We start from the raw sequence: 19,389 nt of genomic DNA, 5'->3' as shown, positions 1-19,389 counted from the left end.
TTATGCCTTTTGAATGCCAATACATTATTAGTCAATTATCGCTATTCCAGATCCGGGGGACACTCAAATCGTGGACGAAGCTGTGGTGCGTGCTAAAGCCGGGACTGTTGTTCATCTACAAGAGCCCCAAAACCAAAGGCAGCCATTGGGTCGGAACGGTGCTGTTGACTTCCTGCCAGGTGATTGAGAGGCCCAGCAAGAAGGATGGATTCTGTTTCAAGCTGTTCCACCCGATGGATCAAACGATATGGGCCCCACGGGGGCCGGATAAAGAGACGATGGGTTAGTTGATGGCGTAGTTTTTGTTTTCCTTTGCCAGTCCTAATGGTTGTGATTTATTTTCAGGTGCCGTCGTCCAACCGTTGCCCACATCCTACCTCATATTCCGAGCTCCCAGCCAGGCTGCCGGAAAGTGTTGGATGGATGCCCTGGAACTGTCACTGAGATGTTCGGCGCTATTGGTACGATCCGTACCGGTAATCGACACTAGCACCCCGGAAGGAGCTACCAGCACCCACGAGACACAGTGGTCCGAGGCGGACTACGAGAAGCACTTTGACGAACATGGTGAGTTCCTGAAGCCTTCCGACCTGTGTCACTCTCAAAATCCTTCTTCTTTAGTTCCCGATACTAATTCGTCTGTTTTCTCTCGATTTCCGTGTCCAAAATTGCTTTGTATCGCTCGTTGATTGTCGTACAATAATACTCGCTCACACTAACTGTGTTCGGTGTCATCTCCACCTTGTGTCCATCTTAACCGATGAATTACTCTTGCTAACCATCCGTCATCATCTCCCCGATGTAGTCCCCAAATTGAAAGAGCACCTTAACTACCTAATGAAGTACCTCCCGCCGTCCCCACCGGAGTCAAAGACCCTCCACGTAGAACCGATCGAAAAGTCCTTCCACCGTAGTCCTTGTCCCTCGCCGACTCCCATCTTTCAGCAGCTGTACCTGGCAGTGGCCCACTGGGAGCGGTATCTTCGCGATTCGCCGGATTTGCTTCGCTATCCCAACGATCAGGGAACATTGTCCCCTGCCGGCACCGATGACGATGTGTTCGATGAGAATGATGACTTTTCCATTGGGAGCAGACGCGGTTCACTGCAGGTTGGATACTCGCCTGGTCCCCATGGGAAATTACTGGAAAGTACCGACGAACAGCGCCAGCGGCGCCGCAGCAGTCCGGCCGAGTTCAACAAGGAGTGCGGAACCAGTGGCATTACGATTCGGATCTCCGACGGTCAATGTTAGATGTTGTTCTTTTCTATTGATAGATTGATTTTTGTGTAGCGATGCTCGGAATTCGCGGCGTGTGATTCTAACCAATTTGTCTTGCAATTTTAGACTTGGACATCGACAGCCAGCCGGACCAGGGCACGTTGGTCATGTCGGCCGGGGAGTCCGATTCGGAGTCCGACATGGGCGAGGGCTTGGAGGTGGAAGAGTTTCCTGAGACACCGTACGTGCACTCGTCGGAGGAGGAATTCGGAGCGGTAGGATCCCATTCGATCACATTCGTGCCTAAAGAATTGGTTTGAAGCTTTTGTTTTCGAAATAAAATAACAGGCTGGTGAGCAGGTGGAGGAGCTACCCGAGGAGCACAAGAGCCTGATTTGGTTCCTGGTCAAACAGGTGCGGCCCGGCATGGATCTGAGCAAGGTGGTGCTGCCGACGTTCATTCTGGAACCGCGCTCGTTCCTGGACAAGCTGGCCGATTCGTACTACCATGCGGATATTCTTTCAAAGTAAGCTCAATGATGGAAAGAAACGGATTCGGTTCATGGGGGTTTGTATATCTACTGAAAGCCTTTAGGAGTTTAATTGATGGTTGTACGGACTTTGCAGCACAGACACCTGGAAATACCCTTTTAATTGACTTGGGATTAGCAGCTGCAAATCTGAATTAGGAAATTAGTTTGTGCGCTTAAATAGACGTAGTATAAAATGTTCAAAATTTGCGTGAATTCGTCGGGAAATTACTATACAAAAGGTTCTCAAATTTTCCTAGAATTTTCGTTTGAACACTCATGGAAACCTTATCAAATCTCCAAGAAGAACGATATCGGATTATGGTGAGCAAACTGCTAGTTATGAATTTGAGAAGTGTCGTCTCTTAGCACAACATTTTAGTAGTTCGTTCAGTGAGAACTTGATCCTACCAAACCAAGTTGGGGTAGTGACAAGCGATATTCCAAGAGATGATTCTTTGAGACATATAATTGGAAATTAAGTAGAGATGGGACAGAGTTATGCTTTTATGAGCTGCCATTATCTTAATCATTTCCTTTAAAATTCCCCAAAAACTTACCTAATGAATTTCTTAGAAAATTCTGAACGCATGTCAAAGGAAGTCCGTTTAAAAGTGTCTCAATGGTAATTTCTGATTTTTTTTTTTAAATTCTTCATGGGATTTACTGAAAATTTACTGAAATTTTTTTTTTTCTAAACACTGATGAAATTTTTTCCGAAATAATAACCCTTCATTTCCACAAATTTCGATTGATGCCACAAAGTGCAATCCCACTCCTTTTTCCAGAGCCGTCCTCGAGGACGACCCGTTCACGCGGATGAAAACCGTCGTACAGTGGTACCTATCCGGGTTCTACAAGAAGCCCAAGGGCCTCAAGAAGCCCTACAATCCGATCCTGGGCGAAACGTTCCGCTGCTTCTGGCAGCACGAGAACGGCAGCCGGACGTTCTACATTGCCGAGCAGGTCTCGCATCATCCGCCGATTTCAGTATTCTACGTCACGAACCGGCAGGACGGGTTCAGCATCAGCTGCAGCATTCTGGCCAAATCGAAATTCTACGGCAACAGTACTTCGGCGATACTGGAGGGGGTGGCCACGTTGACGCTGCTCCCTCGGGGGGAAAGCTACACCCTGACGGTGCCGTACGCCCACTGCAAGGGCATCCTGATGGGGACGCTCTCGATGGAACTGGGAGGGAAGGTTTCGGTCGAGTGCGAAAATACGGGCTACAAGACGGAACTGGACTTCAAGCTGAAACCGTTCCTCGGAGGCAACGAATATACCAATCTGGTAACCGGGAAGCTGAAGCTGGGCAAGGAAACGCTAGCGAACATTAACGGCCATTGGGATGGGGAGATTAGGATTAAGGATTCTCGAACCAGCGAGGAATCGGTGTTGTTCACTCCGTCACCGGAAGTTCGTAACAAACGGTTGAAGCGCTTCACTGTGCCAATGGAGTCGCAGGGAACGACCGAATCGGAGCGGCTCTGGCAACACGTTTCGGCTGCCATCCGGAGAGACGACCAGGTGGGTGCGACCGAAGAGAAGACGGCACTGGAAGAGGCTCAGCGCATCTCAGCGAAGGAACGGAAAGCGACCTGCTCCGAGTGGGTGCCGGGACTGTTCCAGCAAGATCTGGTTACTGGTCAGGTGAGTTTGTTTTTGAGGGTTTTCCGATAGTTCAAGACGTTAATTGTTTTATCTTCCCCGCGCAGTATCACTACAAGTACGCTGACCTCCGTCCGTGGGATCCGCGGAACGATCTGCGGCAGTACGAGTGCAACTACCGGATCCAAACCAAGACCCGGCACCAGGCGCCGATGGTACGGACGGCCTCGGTGGTCAGTGCCGAACCCCTTAGCATTCTGCAGGCAGAATCGCGTGGTTCACTGCGCAAGACGCGCATGGTGGTGGCCGGTACGGTTCTGAAAGCTCGCAAAATCTCATCCACCACGTCGACGCCGGATCTGAACGACCCGAACTCGGACTCTAGTCACTCGAATGAACATGACATTGGCATTTCCAATACTAGGTGAGTGTACAGCAAGTTTCTATCCCGAAACGATTCCCCGGTATATTAACAGTTTTAGTAAACGCAGGGTAATGCATACGCTGGACGACATCAACAAAAAGCTGGAGGAACACTCGAAGAAGCTCTGCAAGCTGCAGCTGGATATGGATAAAATCCACTGGGCTCCGAAGGGCCACGGCAGCGGCAGTGGCAGTTTAAGCGGTCTGCTGGCTCCCTCGAACCTGAAGATGATCGCGTACGGAGTGCTTGGTCTGTTGATACAGGTGCTGGTGGCATGGTTCCTAACAAAGCGATCGCTTGCCAGTGTGGCCAGTTTGCCCACGAGCGGCGATTCCGCGGGTGCTAGCGGCACTGGTGGTAGTCAGTAGAGAGTAGAGGTAATTTTTATTGGATTTTATCAAGCACTATTCTTGTTCGAAGACGAAACAATCAATACACAACATAACACACACACACACATACACAAATTGCCAATCATATGTTGACGATGTCGATGAGGATGGTCGGGATTGGGATTTCAAGGGGCAACGAGCAACCTAGCCACGATCCGATGGTGTGGAGCTCGAGCGACACGAATTGCCTAAAAGGTTTGCAAGTGTCGATAAAACCTATGTTTATGGAAAAAAGGAAATAGCTTAAATCTGAAATTCAGCAGCAATAAACACGAGTCAAAGGATTTTCATTGTAGTTGGAACACTAGGTATTATATAGGTTAAATTTTGAAATACATACATAAACATGATATGGTTCCCTTCAGAATTGATATTGTTGAACCAAACACAGAGCTTACGTTCCCGGAAGCGTTTTCACCTGGTCGTGTAAGCAAATTTTCTATGTGGCTTATTGTATTTGCGAAGTCCGGATTGAACTTAGGTGGTGATTTTTTTCAGTGTGGCATACTCAATGATTGTGGAGAATTTTGGATTGAGGACATGAAGAATTATTTAGTTGCTCGATTGAAAGGTGCCTCTTAAAATGATACGTCCGGATTATCCGTGGTATCGGATCCGGAATGTCTTTGCGATTACCTCCGTAATTTGCTTGTGATCAGCTCCTTAATTCCCTTGAGTTGTCCTTCGTAATTCCATTGAGATTGTCCCTTGGATTTATCTCCGGTATATCATTCAAATTACCTTTATAATTCCTTTGGAATTACCAGCTTATTCTTCTTATCTTATCTCTGTATTTTTCCCGGGATTACTTTCTTAACCTCATTTGGATTACCACCGTAAGCTCCTTGAGATAGCCTCCGTAATTTTTTTTGGAATTACCACCGTAGTTTCATTGAGATTGCATCCGTAATCTTTTAGGAATTACCTCCGTAATCTCCTTGACATGATCTCTGTAATCTATTTGGAATTATAACCGTAATCTCCTTGGGATCATCTTCGTAATCTTTGAAAAATTATACTCTTATCTTTTGGAGATTACCTTCGTAATATTAGCTGTGGAATGTCTTTGCGATTACCTCTGTAATTTCCATGGAATTGTCTCCTTAATTCCCTTGGGGTTTTCTTGAGATTGTCTCTGTAATTCCCTTTGAATTATCTCTGTAATCTTATTGAGATTACCTTTATAATTCCCTTGAAATAACCTCCGTATCCTCCTTGGGATAACCTCCGTAATGTCTTTGGAATTACCACCGTAGTTTCATCGAGATTTCGTCCGTTATCCTTTAGGAATTACCTCCGTAATGTCCATGGCATGACCTCCGTAACCTATTTGGAATTATCACAGTAATCTTATAGGGATCATCTCCGTTACTTTCTTGGAATCGTCTTCTTACTTTGTTGAGATTACCTTCGTAAGATTAGGTCCGGAGTGTCGGCGATCATCTCCTTAATTCCCTTGGGGTTTCCTTCGTAATTTTTTTGAGACTGTCTCTGTAATTCCCTTGGAACTATCTCCGGAATGTCATTTAGATTACCTTTCTAATTCCCTTGAAATTACCTCCGTATTCTCCTTGAGATTATCTCTGCATTTCTTTTAAATTACACCAGTAATCTTGTTAGGTGATCGCCGTAAACTGCTTGGAAATACTTCCGTAATTACCATCATAGTCTCATTGAAATTGCCTCCATAATTTGTTAGAAATAACCTTCATAATCTCTTTGGAATTACCTCCGTTATTTTCCTGAGATTACCTCCTAAATTACCTTGGGTTTTTCGTACGTAATTCCTCTGGGACTATCTCTGAATATCTCTTTGGATTATCGTTGTAATTCCCTGGGAATTATCTCCTGAATCTAATTTAGATCGCTTACCTGATTCCCTTGGGATTAGCCCCCTAAGCTTTTTGGAATAACCTCCGAAAACTCCATGGGATTACCCCCTAAGCTTTTTGGAATAACCTCCGTAATCTCCATGGGCGATATCCTAACAAGATTGCTGAGGTAAACTAAAAAATATTAGGGAGGTACTTTCGGGAAAAATACAGAGATAATTCTGTATTTTTCCCGAAACTACCTCCCTAGTATTTTTAAGTTTACCTCAGCAATCTTGTTAGGATATCGCTTTAATTTCCATGGGGTTACCATCGTGAGCTAATTGGGATTACCTCCGTAATTTCGTTCGAATTGAGATTGCCTTCGTAATGTCTTAAAAATTACCTCTTTGCTATTACTTCCGTAATCTTCCCAGGATCACCTCCGTAATCTATTTGGAATTACCATCGTCATCTCATTGGGATTATCTCCGATATCTTCTTGGAATTACCTCCATGATTTTTCTGAAATTATCTTCCTACGTAACTCCCTTGGGGCTTCCTACGTTATTCGCTTGGGATTATGTCTGCATTACCATTGGGATTATCTCTGTATTTTCCTGAATGTACCTCTCGTATCTCTTTGAGATTATCTCAGTAATTTTCTTAGGATATCGCCTTGATTTCCATGGAGTTGCCATCATGAGCTAATTGAGATTACCCCCGTAATTTAGGTCGTTTCACATTGCAATCACCTCCGTAATCTTCCTAGGATCACCTCCGTATCCTATTTGGAATTACCATCGTCATCTCCTTGGGATTGTGTGCGTTTTTCTGAGATTACCTCCTTAATTCCCTTGAGGCTTCCTACGTAATTCCCTTGAGATTATGTCTGCATTTCCCTTTCGGATTGTCTCTGTAATCTAATTGGAATCATCTCTGGAATTGAGTTGAGATTTCCTCTTGAATTTCCTTGTGATGAGATTACCTGCTTAATCACTTAGAAATTACCTTCGTAATCTTCTGGGTATTTCCACCATCATCTCTTTGGAATTACTAACATAGCCTCTTTGCAATTATCTCCATAATCTTCTTGAAATGACCTCTGTAATTCTTCTGGGAATACCTCCTCAATGTTCTTAGTGTTACCTTCGTAGCCTTCTTGAGACTGTCATCGTAAGCTTCTAAAGATTACCAGCGTAATTGCTCTGGAATTACCTTGGTTACCTCCTTGGGATTCCCATTCTTTTTAAGATTTCCTCAGTAATTTTGATAAAATATTACCTTTCCCTGGGGTTGCCAACGTCAACGATTATTTTTTTAAATTACCACCGTAGTTTCATTGAGATTACCTCCGTAATCTCTAGGAAATTATTTCTGTAATTTCCTTGGTATTACCACCATAATCTTCCTAGGATTATCTCCGTAATCTATTTGGAATAACCTCCGCAATCTGTTTGGAAATACCAAAGTAATCTAATTGAGATTATCTCCATAATCTTCTTGGAATTTCGTCCGTATTTTTTTTATAATCTCCCCAATCTCCTTGGGATTACCTCCATAAGTTTGTATAGATTATCTTCGTAATCTCGAAGGAATTACCTTCGTTATCTCCTTGGCATTTCCGCGATAATCTCTTTGACATTGTCTCCGTTCTTGGATAACCTCCGTAATCTTCTTGGGGTGACATCTGTATTTTTTCAGTAAATTATTTCAAATAGATTGATCTAGCACCGTAGTGTCATTGAGATTACCTCCGTAATCTGTTATAAATTATATTTGTAATCTCCTTGGCATTACCTCCATAATCTTCCTTGGATTATCTTGGTAATCTGGAGGCGAACCAGCCCAAGGCTGAAAGCCTCCCTAATAAAGATAAATAATAATAATAATCTTGGTAATCTATTTGGAAATACCACCCTAATCTCATTGAGATTATTTCCGTAATCTTCTTGGAATTTCCTTTGTATTTTTTTTTAATAACCTCCCCAATCTCTTCTGGACTTCCTCGGTAAGCTTGTGCAGATTATCTCCGTAATCTCTAAGGAATTACCTTCGTTGCCTCCTTGGGATTCCCACGGTAATCACTTTGACGTTGTCTCCGTTAATTTCTTGGAATAACCTCCGTATTTTTCTTTGGATTATCTCTCTAATCTCTTTGAGATTACCTCAGTAATCTTGTTAAGATATCGCTTTGATATTCCTGGGGTTGCTACCGGCAGCTTCTTGGGATTATTTCCGATTTTTTTTAAACTACCACCGTAGTGTTATTGAGATTGCCTCCGTAATCTCTTATACATTATCTTCGTAATCTCCTTGGTATTACTTCCTTAGATTATCTCCGTAATTTATTTGGAATATTCTCCGTAATCTGTTTGGAATGACAACCGTAATCACATTGAGATAATCTCCGTAATGTTCTTGGAATTACTATTTTTTATAACCTCCCAAATCTCCTGGGGATTACCTCTGTAAATTTGTGCAGATTATCTCCATAATCTCTAAGAAATTTGCTTTCGTAATCTCCTTGGGATTTGCACCGTAATCGCTTTGAGATAGTCATGGTAATCTCTGTAAACTTTTTATGAATAATTTCCGTAATCTTCTTCAAATTACCTCTGTATTTTTCGTGGGATTACCTATCTAATCTTCTTGAGATTACTTCCGTCATCTTCTTGAAATTTTCGCAGTGATTTCCCTGGGAATAACACCGTATTGTATTTGGAATTACCTCCTTAATCTCTTTGGAATCACCACCAAAGTCTCATTTAGATTGCCTCTTAAAGCTGTTCGGAATTGCCACCGTAATATTCGTAGCATCATCATCTTCGTATTTTTTCTAGGATAACCTTTTCAATATGCTTAAGATTACCTCCGTAATCCATTTGGGGTTACTACCGTAATCTCTTTGGAATTGTCTCCCTAATCTCCTTGGAATAACATCCGTATTTTTTTTTCGGGACTATCCCACCTATCTTCGTGGGATTACCTCCGTAACATTCGTAATCTTCCTACCTCAATCTCTTAGTAATTATCTTCATAGTCTCTTTTGGATTACCTCCCCAGTTCTCCCTTTCTGTTTTCATTCGAAATTCTAATGCCATAATAAGAAAAAAACGACCACGGTGAAAGCCTTCCACCACCTTAAATTTACACCAACCACCCATATGATAACGCTGATAACCGCTATAGCTAGCAAGGACACCAACCCAGTTAGTCAGGAAAACATTTACCCCATCTCGCGCGAGCCGCAAAAAATCGCATCGGAAGCAAGCCATAACCCATTACGCCGACCAAAAAACGAAAGCTTATCCCCCGCGTATAGCATTAGGCATTAGTCCAACCGATATAGATGCAGTAAGTGAGAGCTTTCCGCAAAACTTTCACCCGATAGAAGAGAGCTTTTTTTTCACAGTGTAGTAGTGCAGCAGCAGCAGTAGCTTTTATCCCTCATCCATCCCGCGTAAAAGCGAATCTATACTTACATTCCTGGCTGATGGCTGTTAGGGGTCGAGCAAAAACACTGTGACAAAACGACCCGCTTAATTTGGCAAGAAACTCACACTGAACAATTAACGTTACAAATTACACGAAAAAGTCTAGCCTGAAATTAGTCTATTAACAGATGAATGATATCGATCAAAAATGTTCGCAAGTCTATCGAATGCAATATACCCTTACGTGTAGGAGAAAGGCGAAAGTCAGATAATCTATTCAGGCAAGTGCAAACATAATAATGATAAAACCAATTGGAACGTGATAGGATAGCAAGCGGTATATAGATACATTTGGATATGAAAATACGTTGCGTAGTTTAGTTTCAGACATTTGTCATACTTAGAAACAAGGTACGAACCGCCGAGTTCAGAATTTAAAAAAATACCTCTACTTTATTTCCGGGTGATTTGTTCTGGAACGTGAAACACAATCGATTTAGTTTTTTTTTCGAGAAATTTGTGTCATTCGAATGGTGTGTATTATTGTGTCCTACTGAGAATTTTACTTTTTAAGGTGTATAGAAGCAAACTTATTTAATTAGAAAAACGTTTGGAAGGTTTCTCCCCCCCCCCAATTAATGATTGCAAGTTTTGGTGTACTGTATAACATATAAAATACCAACGGAAATATAGGTATATGATTTACAATATTACTACTTATACAATCCCCCTCTTGATGGTTTACGTATTTAGGGTCGGAGGGTAAACGGAACAGCAGTACTATTATCTATCTCTAGCGTGGCATTGTTGTTGTACCAGTATCGAATCGGAGTTAGTCGTGATTTTCTTTTGGTTCCCCAGAGAGAGTAAAAAGGGTGATGAAATCCAAAAATTAAACTAATTGAAACTAATATCAACAATCAGAGTGCAACGTATACACGCAAGCGGAAGGCTAAGTTAAATTTAAATGATAAATTAACAAATGATATAATTATTCAAAACTTTATGAATTGATACAAACAAACAAACAAACAAACAAAAACAAAACACTGAAAGCTCGCGCAGCCAGAGGCGATGATCTAAATTATTAATTAATTAAATTGAATTGTTACTGAAACGAATAAAAATTAAACTGGTTACATTAGTTGCTTTGTGTGAGTGTGTTCTGGATTATTTGGTTATAGATGACATCCTTGTTGGTATTGAACAGAAGTTTTTTTTTTTAATTTGAGAAATAATCTCATCCATCCTGGTTTGCTGTAACTTAGTTTTCATGCGTGTGTTCCGAAACATACCAGCTTCTTGGCACAGATACATATTAGGGTAAGTTGGAGCAAGATGGGTCAGCTAGTAAATTAATGAATTAATTTGTCAAAATCAACAGCTTCAAAGCAACCCTCTTTTTCAAACCAACATTGTGGCTACAATGAGCCTGTTGATGATGAAAATAAAAATAAAAAATCAAGTAGATGACCCATCTTGCACCAACTTACTCTATGTTCCTTGTCAATTTATATCTTGATGTCCAGAAAATGCTGTAGTTCGTTCAAGTCCGTTATCTCAAATCTCCATTTTAGCCGTTCTTTCGTCTATGGTGCCGCTGGCAACACTGGTCTGCAGCAACATGACACTCAGTCAGAGAAGTAACCGCAAATTACCTACAGCATGTTTATTCAACAGCAACCCATCGATGAAATCGCCGAATATAAATCGCCTACTACCTTGAAAATTTCGATGGTTTTGTGTTATCACATGGTAATATTAGTATTGAAGTATCTAGAATTCAATCGGAGTATAAATGAACGGACAGGCATCAAGCATTTTATTAGATTGCCTTTTCCTGGTACAGTTCCAGAAGGGAAAGGTGACGCTCAAGGCGTTGAAAGCCATCCGCGCCATAAATTCCATCATCGTCCGCTGGGAGCCATACCGTGGCGGCATCAAGATGTGACTCAGTGCCAACGGTGTCTGAACTTTGGACACGGCATCCGCAACTGCAACATTAAGCCACGCTGCGGCAATTGCGCTCAACACCACGCCACCTCCGAATGTGCTGTGGATGAAGCTGTGGCGTCCAAATGCGCCAACTGTGGTGGTGCTCACCAAGGATTCAACAAGCAGTGCCCTAAACGCGAGAATTTCAAAGAAGCATCCGAAAAAAGGCGTCCACCAACAATCAACCAGGACGAAGAAAGGATAAGGCCCTGACTTTCAGGACGGAGGACTTTCCACCTCTTCATGGACAAGCGAATTCGCGGGTGCAACCAGCCCCCCCTTCAAGAAGCTTCCGGTGATTCTGCTGGACAAAGATCTCCACCCCCCCCCCCCCCCCCCTGGATTCTGGAAACACCCAACAGTGAAAAACAACAACCCTGATCTGTTCTCAGCGAATGAACTGATAGAAATTTTCGTCAACACTGTGCTTTTCGCAAGTGCCGTAATAAGCCCGAGGAAATCCAAGTCCTCGGTAAGTTCATCATCCAGTACATCGGAAGCAAGCGGAAGTTCATCCCGGTCGAGCTCAATGGTGTAGCAGTCAAACTTCAACACGACTCGGCGTCCGACATCACCATAATCTCAGAAGAAACATGGATCAGCATCGGACAGCCACCCACTCAACCGACGGAAGAATCTGCAGTTACAGCTTCTGGTGGCAATCTCAACCTTCTCGCTGAGTTCCAGACCGAGATCACCATCAAGAATGTTACCAAGACTGGTCGCATTTTCATCTCAAGCAGTGCTGAACTCAACGTTCTAGGAATCGAGACTATGGATCTGTTCGATTTGTGGTTTGTGCCGATAAGCAGCTTGGTCAACGTCGTACACCAACGTTCTGATCAGTTCACCAATCAACTCAAGCAACAGTTTCCGGAAGTTTTTCGAAGCACGCTGGGTAGATATACAAAAGCGCAAGTGAAGTTGTACCTCAAGCCTGACGCACGTCCTGCATATTGCCCGAAACGACCAGTAGCGTACGCTGCACTCGTCAAGGTGGACGCAGAACTTGAGAGGCTCCAGCAAAACGGTATAATTTCTCCAGTTCAATTCTCGGACTGGGCAGCACCAATAGTCGTCGTACGCAAGTCGGACAATGTATCAGTCCGTGTATGTGGCGATTATTCGACGGGACTGAACAACGCGCTAGAATGTGACCATCATCCACTGCCTCATCCTGACGACCTCTTTGCGGAACTAGCTGGAGCACGTTACTTCACTCATCTCGATTTGTCTGACGCTTACCTACAGGTCGAGGTCGAGGAGGAATCGCGAAAGCTACTCACGGTCAACACGCATCGTGGACTGTTCCAGTATAACCGACTACCCCCCGGAGTCAAGTCGGCACCCGGCGCTTCCCAGCGCATCATCGACAGCATGGTGGCCGGCATCCCTGGAGTCAAGCCGTATTTGGACGACATCCTCATCGCTGGTCGCACCAAGCAGGAACACGATCGCAGTCTCTACGCTGTTCTCGAGCAGATCCGTGAGTATGGCTTTCACCTACGCCTCGAAAAATGTCGTTTCGCACTCACCCAGATCAAGTTTCTCGGACACATCGTGGATAAGGACGGTATTAGGCCTGACTCTTCAAAAACAGAAGCCATTTCCAAGATGCAGTCTCCGAAGGATGTCCAGCAACTTCGTTCCTACCTCGGTGCTGTCAACTACTATGGTAGATTCGTTAAGCAGATGAAGCAACTCAGGGCTCCTCTGGACAGCCTCCTCAAGAAAGATGCAAGCTGGAACTGCCAGAAGTCTTTCGAGTAGCTCAAGGCCATTCTACTTTCCGACCTGCTGCTTACACACTACGACCCGTCCAAGGAAATCGTTGTTGCAGCAGATGCATCGAAGTACGGCCTTGGCGCTGTCATCATGCATCGATTCCCGACCGGTGAAGTGAAGGCAACTGCGCACGCCTCGCGCTCACTGACCCCAGCAGAGATGAACTACGGACAAGTGGAGAAGGAAGCATTGGCCATGATATTCGCTGTCACCCGTTTCCACAAAATGCTGTATGGACGACACTTCCTCCTGCAAACCGATCATCAACCGCTACTCAAGGTTTTCGGCTCAAAGAAAGGTATTCCTGTTTACACAGCAAACCGTTTGCAGCGCTGGGCCTTGACACTTCTGCTGTACGATTTCGACATCCAACACGTTTCATCGACGAATTTTGGCTATGCAGATTTTCTATCCCCGCTAATGTCATCGCAGCATAGACCAGATGAGGATTACGTCATAGCCGCCGTGTGCGTCGAATCTGAAGCAAAAGCAATTCTCGACGACACCATCAGTCACGCACCAGATGATTGTGGCTGAAACTCGAAAGGATCCAGTTCTTCAGCAAGTGGTGAATTTCCTTAACGAAGGTTGGCCAGCAAATGCGATGCAAGTTGCTGATCCTGATGTCAAGAAGTTTTTCGCCAGACGAGATGGACTTCAAGTTGTCGACAACTGCGTTATGTTCGGCGATCGAATCGTCGTCCCATCAAAGTTTCGAAAGCAGATCGTTCGTCAACTGCATCGTGGACACCCAGGAATGGACCGAATGAAGTCTCTGGCCTGAAGTTACATCTAGTGGCCTAACGTTGACGACGATGTGGAGCAATTTGTCCGTCAGTGCACTGCATGTGCTGAAGCAGCGAAGTCCCCGACAAAAGCAACCTTGGAGTCATGGCCTCTCCCGGACAAGCCATGGCAACGTGTCCATATCGATTTTGCTGGTCCGATTCATGGATACTACTATTTCGTCATGGTAGATGCTTTCTCTAAGTGGCCCGAATTTTTTCGCACTCAATCCATTACCACAACTCCAACCCTGAATATGCTGCGTGAAACGTTTTCCCGTTACGGCAACCCAGACACATTGGTTTTAGACAACGGAACGCAATTCACCAGCGAGCAGTTTCAACAGTATTGCCGTGCAAATGGTATCACCTATCTCCGCACTGCTCCCTACCACCTGCAGTCCAACGGCCAAGCGGAGCGATTCGTTGATTCACTCAAGCGTGGCCTCAAGAAGCTAGCCAGGGGGGAAGGATAACCCACACTGGAGCACCTACAGACATTCCTTTCGGTGTATCGTTCAATCCCAAACCGAAACACACCGCAGTCGACGTCTCCAGCAGAAGCATTCCTTGGAAGACCAGTGCGCACCACTTTGGACCTACTGAAGAAACCTGTTCCTGTAACTGAAGCTGTCAAGAACCACAAACAAAACGAACAGTTCAATTGGCGGCATGGAGCAGTCAAGCGCGAGTTTGAAGAAGATGACCTGGTCTACGTTGAACAGCATCGCAGAAACGCCAAGTCCTGGATTCCTGGTCGAGTCATCGAACGGAAAGGTTCCGTCAACTATATCGTTGCACTGGACATGAACGGGAGACCGAAGCTGGTGAGGTCACATGTAAACCAAATGCGCCCTCGTCACACTTCTGATGATCCAGAGCAAGCGACGCAGCAACTACCATGGGAAATCCCGCTTGATGAAATTCAAGATGAAGCTGTACCGTTGGATCCAGAAATGCCATTCAATCACGATGTCCCTATTCCTGTTGGTTCCGTATCACTCGAAGCTGATGGTCAAGTGGCGAAAATCCTTTTTCGACAATCGATCATGAACCTGCTGCTCAAGATGGAGAACTTCAGTCCGCACAAAAGCCCGTGTCATCTGAAGCAGTTGGAGACTTTATTCGACGTTTTGTACGAGAATCAAGAATTACAAGATGGTTCTCTTCCTATGACATTTTCTAAAAAGGGGGAGATGTAATCATGAATTTGCATCATGGATGGCACAAGGGTTGAGTGGTCTGCCGAAGTAACCTATATCGGGATGTTGTTCGATGAAAAGCTCCTTTTCCGTTCGCATGCATGTACAGAAATCCATAGTCAAGTTTCTGCCTTGGTTAGATGTCTGTATCCGCTGATTTGTCGCGGATCCCGCCTCTTAAGGGTGAACAAACTGTGAATGGTTACAACAACTCGAGTTAAGGTATGATGCGATATGAGGGGCTCGATAACCTTAAAGCGATCGTTTTTGCTTGCTGAGCAGAACAACATGAGTCTACTTTCAGGTCCATCCACATTCAAGATTCGTCAATCGCTTTATTTGTTAATATGACTACATGGTAATAACAACAACTCGATGATTAAAAAGGAGCTCGTTTGTCTAGTGGCAAACGTTTCTGCTTACTGAGCATAAGATCATGGGTTCAATCCAAAGCTCCTTCGCACTATATGATCGTTAGGACATCAATTCAGCTTATTGTTTACCAAAACGAGCCCTGCTGCAAACCCAACCCTCTTATCCAACATCCCAGTGATTCCTCGTGGAAGTGCAGAGGTGTTCTCGGCTTCCATCAAAGCGAGTGTCATGTCAACACATTCATACCCCTTCCTTTCTTGACCTGTGTTCGGGCGCGGTCGGTGCTGGTATTGAGGATGTTTGATAGTCCCAAGCATCGTCTATTGGTTCTCTGTGTAATTACAGTTGAGCTGGCAATAACAGAGTAGCAACCGTGGCCGGTCAATCATGCTCATGCTCAACTGTTGAGATTAAAATAACGTGATATTGCAATCATTTCAACACTTTATTTTTATGCTAACAACCGGGAAATTTCTTGATGGGCGTTGGCCAAATTTGGATTTTTCAGATATAATCCTAAATAGGACCTAGATTCTGAAGCCTGGCCAAGTGAGTGGGGTATGGGTTTATTTGATTGAAAGTCATTTCCAATGTATATATTGATACATTCAAACCATTGGCATTTGAGATAAGACAGAGATAGGATGCGGAGGGCCCGCTTAGGGGAAACGTAACCCATGTTATGGTTTCCATTTATTAAATAGTTCAGATAGGCTAGAAATGACAGGTTTATAGTGAGAGAATGTACCATATTGGGAAAGCATAATTTTCATAGGGTTCAGAGCGGCTGAGCTGTTCGTTTGTAGTTTGACCTTCCTTCAAAACCAATTTGGCTCTAGAACAATTTTATACTTGTTCTGCATTATTCACATGTTGCAATTATTGAAAAAAGCTCGCTATAAGATAGCCACAGAGAACAGACGTTGAGGCTCCAAAATTTCTCTAAAAACATGTGTAAAGATTCCTATTCGACTTAAGCGCCACTAACGGCGACTTCCCCACTTAAAAGCCCTCTTTGACAACATGATGGCGCTGGCGTTGCAAAACTTACACTAGACACTAAGTGCTGGTAGCGCCAAGTGGCAATTTTCAGCAGATAATTTATCGATGCTATCGCTACGTAACGGCAACGTTCCACTTAACTTTACACAAGTTTCTGACCGAACTTGGACGTCTGGTCTCTGTGAGATAGCTTAATACAATTGAATAGAAATGCCAAAATCTTACCGAGTAGTTTAGCTGTTCTGATTTCGGTACAGTTTGTTACATTTTGAAATAACTCATATTAGCACAGAGTAATAGTTTTATTGCTAGGGAACTTTCTTTTGGGATCGTCTTTTCTTCGTACAATTTTCATTTTTCATACTATATATTAATCATGATCAGTCTTGGAAAATGTTATATGTTTAAGCCCTGTTCTAGATTTGTTTGTTATTCATATCTTATGCATTGCAGCTCGCGAGAGGTTACCAAATATGGGTTCTTTTTCTCATCCACAATAGTTTGGGGGGAGGGGGGCGATCTGAAAGCTGAATAGAGGCAAATAAAATAGGGAACACAACACCATGACCCAAACGACTAACCAACGCATGCGGCTCACACTTAACTTGTTCTATTTCTTTCTTCCCCTCATATACCAATATTACCTACCTGAGAACAAATGGTGTTCCCCGGCCAGATTTTCAATAGGAAGAAGGGAAAAAAAGTGAGAAAACGTGAACAAGAAGAAAGTAAGCAGTCAGAAAGGATTAGGCCATTTGGAAATAGCCAATTTATACTGGACGGAACTGGTAAGTAGGATAAAAATTGTAAAAGGTGTGTGCTTGCATGATTTCCCTATTTTAGAATTACCTATAAGCCACATGAGAGCCTCATTTCCTTCAATTACTACTCCATTGCAGCACAAACCTAATAATGATCACTAACATTCATATAGTTTCAGCATTTTCGACATTTGTAATCAAAAGGTGAGTTGTAAAGTATAATTACCATGCATAGATATAAGTTAATGTACCAGAACCTGGGCGGACATGAGCCTACCCAGGGGAGGACCCGGATACGACCACCCATGTGTGTCTAGAGTATCGCACGAGCTGACGAGTGCAACGGGAAGGACAGTAGGTGTATATACTAGGGGGCTAGTCCCTAGATAAGCCAACTTAGCGGTTGGCACAGCCTATACACTGAACAATTACAATTACAATTACAACCGGGAAATTTCTTAAACCGGGAAAAACGGGAGAGTTCCAGAATGAAAATTCAATGGCCATCCTGCCATCGCGATGACGGTACTTAGAGCTACGCGTGAAATGATCCCTCTTTTCTGCTCGAAACGAAGCTGGAAAATAAAATAAAGTCTAAAAGTACAATATATCAACCCCAAAACAATAACGATAGTTAACAGTAGTACCTACCTAGGTGAAAATAAAAGAACAAAAAGACCGCACCAACGTCCACTCACTTGGCAGATCCCGGTTTTTGTTTCACCCACCCAAACAATCCCATTCACATCAGATTATTAAAATAATTTCCAATAAAATGTTCCACCCACTCGACGGTTTTCTACTTCTTTTTTTATAAGCCCATCAAAGGCAGTGAGTGCATACGGTGCATGTGTCAATCTCTGTATCGGCGGCTGCCGACCGGTGGGTGGATGGTGGTTGAACAGCAACACACAACACAATCTCAATAACAATGGCGAATGAGAATAGCATGGAAACAATCGCGAGACAAAAAAAAAAAAAAAACAAGAGACTGATTCAAGTGAACCAAAAAATTATGTTTATCCATAATTGAATATGGTGGTTTTGGTCTCGCCGAAGCAGTTTTTTTTTTAATTATTGTGTGGGGATAACACTTTTTTCGATATCCGTTAAATTAATAGCACCGTGGTGTTATATTTTTCCGTGCGACTAGTTTTCGCACGGGTTCAATAATTTTAAATAAAGTCACACATCACCCCGATCTACAGGGTTGTTACAGAGATCCCGGTTTCATAATTCGCATAATCCATGCCACGACATTAGGTTGTGGCGCTGTCGTCCCGATGTCAACACAGCTATACTAGGAGCCGAGTTTCTTTCCTTTTGCAAAACCGTCGTCTTATCGATGCTACTACAAGCCCAAATGCCGTCGGTGGGGTGGTAAGTTCATCACTTTATGGAGTAACAACAATCAACTTGCATCATCCATTTCGACAGTTGTTGGAAGAGTTCGGCGAAATAACGCGGCCAGCAACTATGCGTTCGGAAATCCAACATGATGTTACTCACCACATTACAACAAAAGGACCGCCTACTGCCAGCAAAGCCCGTCGCATGGCACCGGACAAGTTGAAAGCGGCTTAGCAAGAATTTCAATTGATGATGAAGCTCGGTATTTGTCGCCGGTCAAGCAGTAGTTGGGCAAGCCCGCTACATTTTGGTCAGCTTCGATTTGTGGGAGATTATCGTCGATTAAATCAAGAACCTGTTCCTGACAGATATCCAGTCCCACACATTCACGACTTGCTGAACTCCTTTTGCGGTAAGTCGATTTCCGGTACCATTGATTTACAAAGAGCTTACCATCAAATTCCTGTAGAACCAAGTGACATACCTAAGACGGCAGTTATTACCCCGTTCGGACTATTTGAGTTCACAAGAATGCAGTTCGGGCTTGTAACGCTGGACAAACCTTTCAAAGTTTCATGCATCGAATCTTCGAAGAGTTGGAGTTTGTTGTCGTGTTTATTGACGACATTTGTGTCGCCTCTTTCTCATTAGAAGAGCATCGCTTACTTTTGCGCATCGTCTTAGATCGCCTTCGAGCAAATGGACTAG

At 43.6% G+C, this 19,389-nt stretch overlaps 2 protein-coding genes and 1 pseudogene across 5 annotated transcripts in view; all 3 read left to right on the top strand.

The window, feature by feature from the left end:
* Positions 1 to 4,690, top strand: part of Orp8 (Oxysterol-binding protein-related protein 8) — a 182,867-nt gene extending 178,177 nt beyond the window's left edge. The window contains exons 6-13 of one of the 4 annotated variants that reach the window (XM_065232795.1): positions 51 to 282; positions 346 to 567; positions 806 to 1,249; positions 1,348 to 1,496; positions 1,570 to 1,748; positions 2,540 to 3,404; positions 3,470 to 3,786; positions 3,854 to 4,690. In XM_065232795.1, the coding sequence (XP_065088867.1) occupies positions 51 to 282; positions 346 to 567; positions 806 to 1,249; positions 1,348 to 1,496; positions 1,570 to 1,748; positions 2,540 to 3,404; positions 3,470 to 3,786; positions 3,854 to 4,154 (2,709 nt within the window). In that variant the 3' untranslated portion in view covers positions 4,155 to 4,690. Of the gene's footprint in view, positions 1 to 50; positions 283 to 345; positions 568 to 805; positions 1,250 to 1,347; positions 1,497 to 1,569; positions 1,749 to 2,539; positions 3,405 to 3,469; positions 3,787 to 3,844 lie in introns of all 4 variants that reach the window. The other 3 variants (XM_065232794.1, XM_065232796.1, XM_065232797.1) reach the window with 3 other exon arrangements.
* Positions 4,691 to 10,764: 6,074 nt separating this feature from the next.
* Positions 10,765 to 13,743, top strand: LOC135710260 (uncharacterized protein K02A2.6-like; annotated as a pseudogene).
* A 220-nt stretch (positions 13,744 to 13,963) lies between these two features.
* Positions 13,964 to 15,193, top strand: LOC135710259 (uncharacterized protein K02A2.6-like). The gene is given in 2 exon segments (XM_065232779.1): positions 13,964 to 14,449; positions 14,537 to 15,193. Coding segments are annotated over 2 exon segments (1,143 nt in total).
* The last annotated feature ends 4,196 nt before the right edge of the window (positions 15,194 to 19,389 follow it).

Source organism: Ochlerotatus camptorhynchus, unplaced genomic scaffold (genome assembly GCF_037179485.1).
Source record: "Ochlerotatus camptorhynchus isolate MF236.1 unplaced genomic scaffold, CSIRO-AGI_Acam_v1.1 ptg000374l, whole genome shotgun sequence".
Taxonomy (NCBI): Eukaryota; Metazoa; Arthropoda; class Insecta; order Diptera; family Culicidae; genus Ochlerotatus; species Ochlerotatus camptorhynchus.
This window is presented reverse-complemented; position numbering and strand designations above follow the sequence as displayed.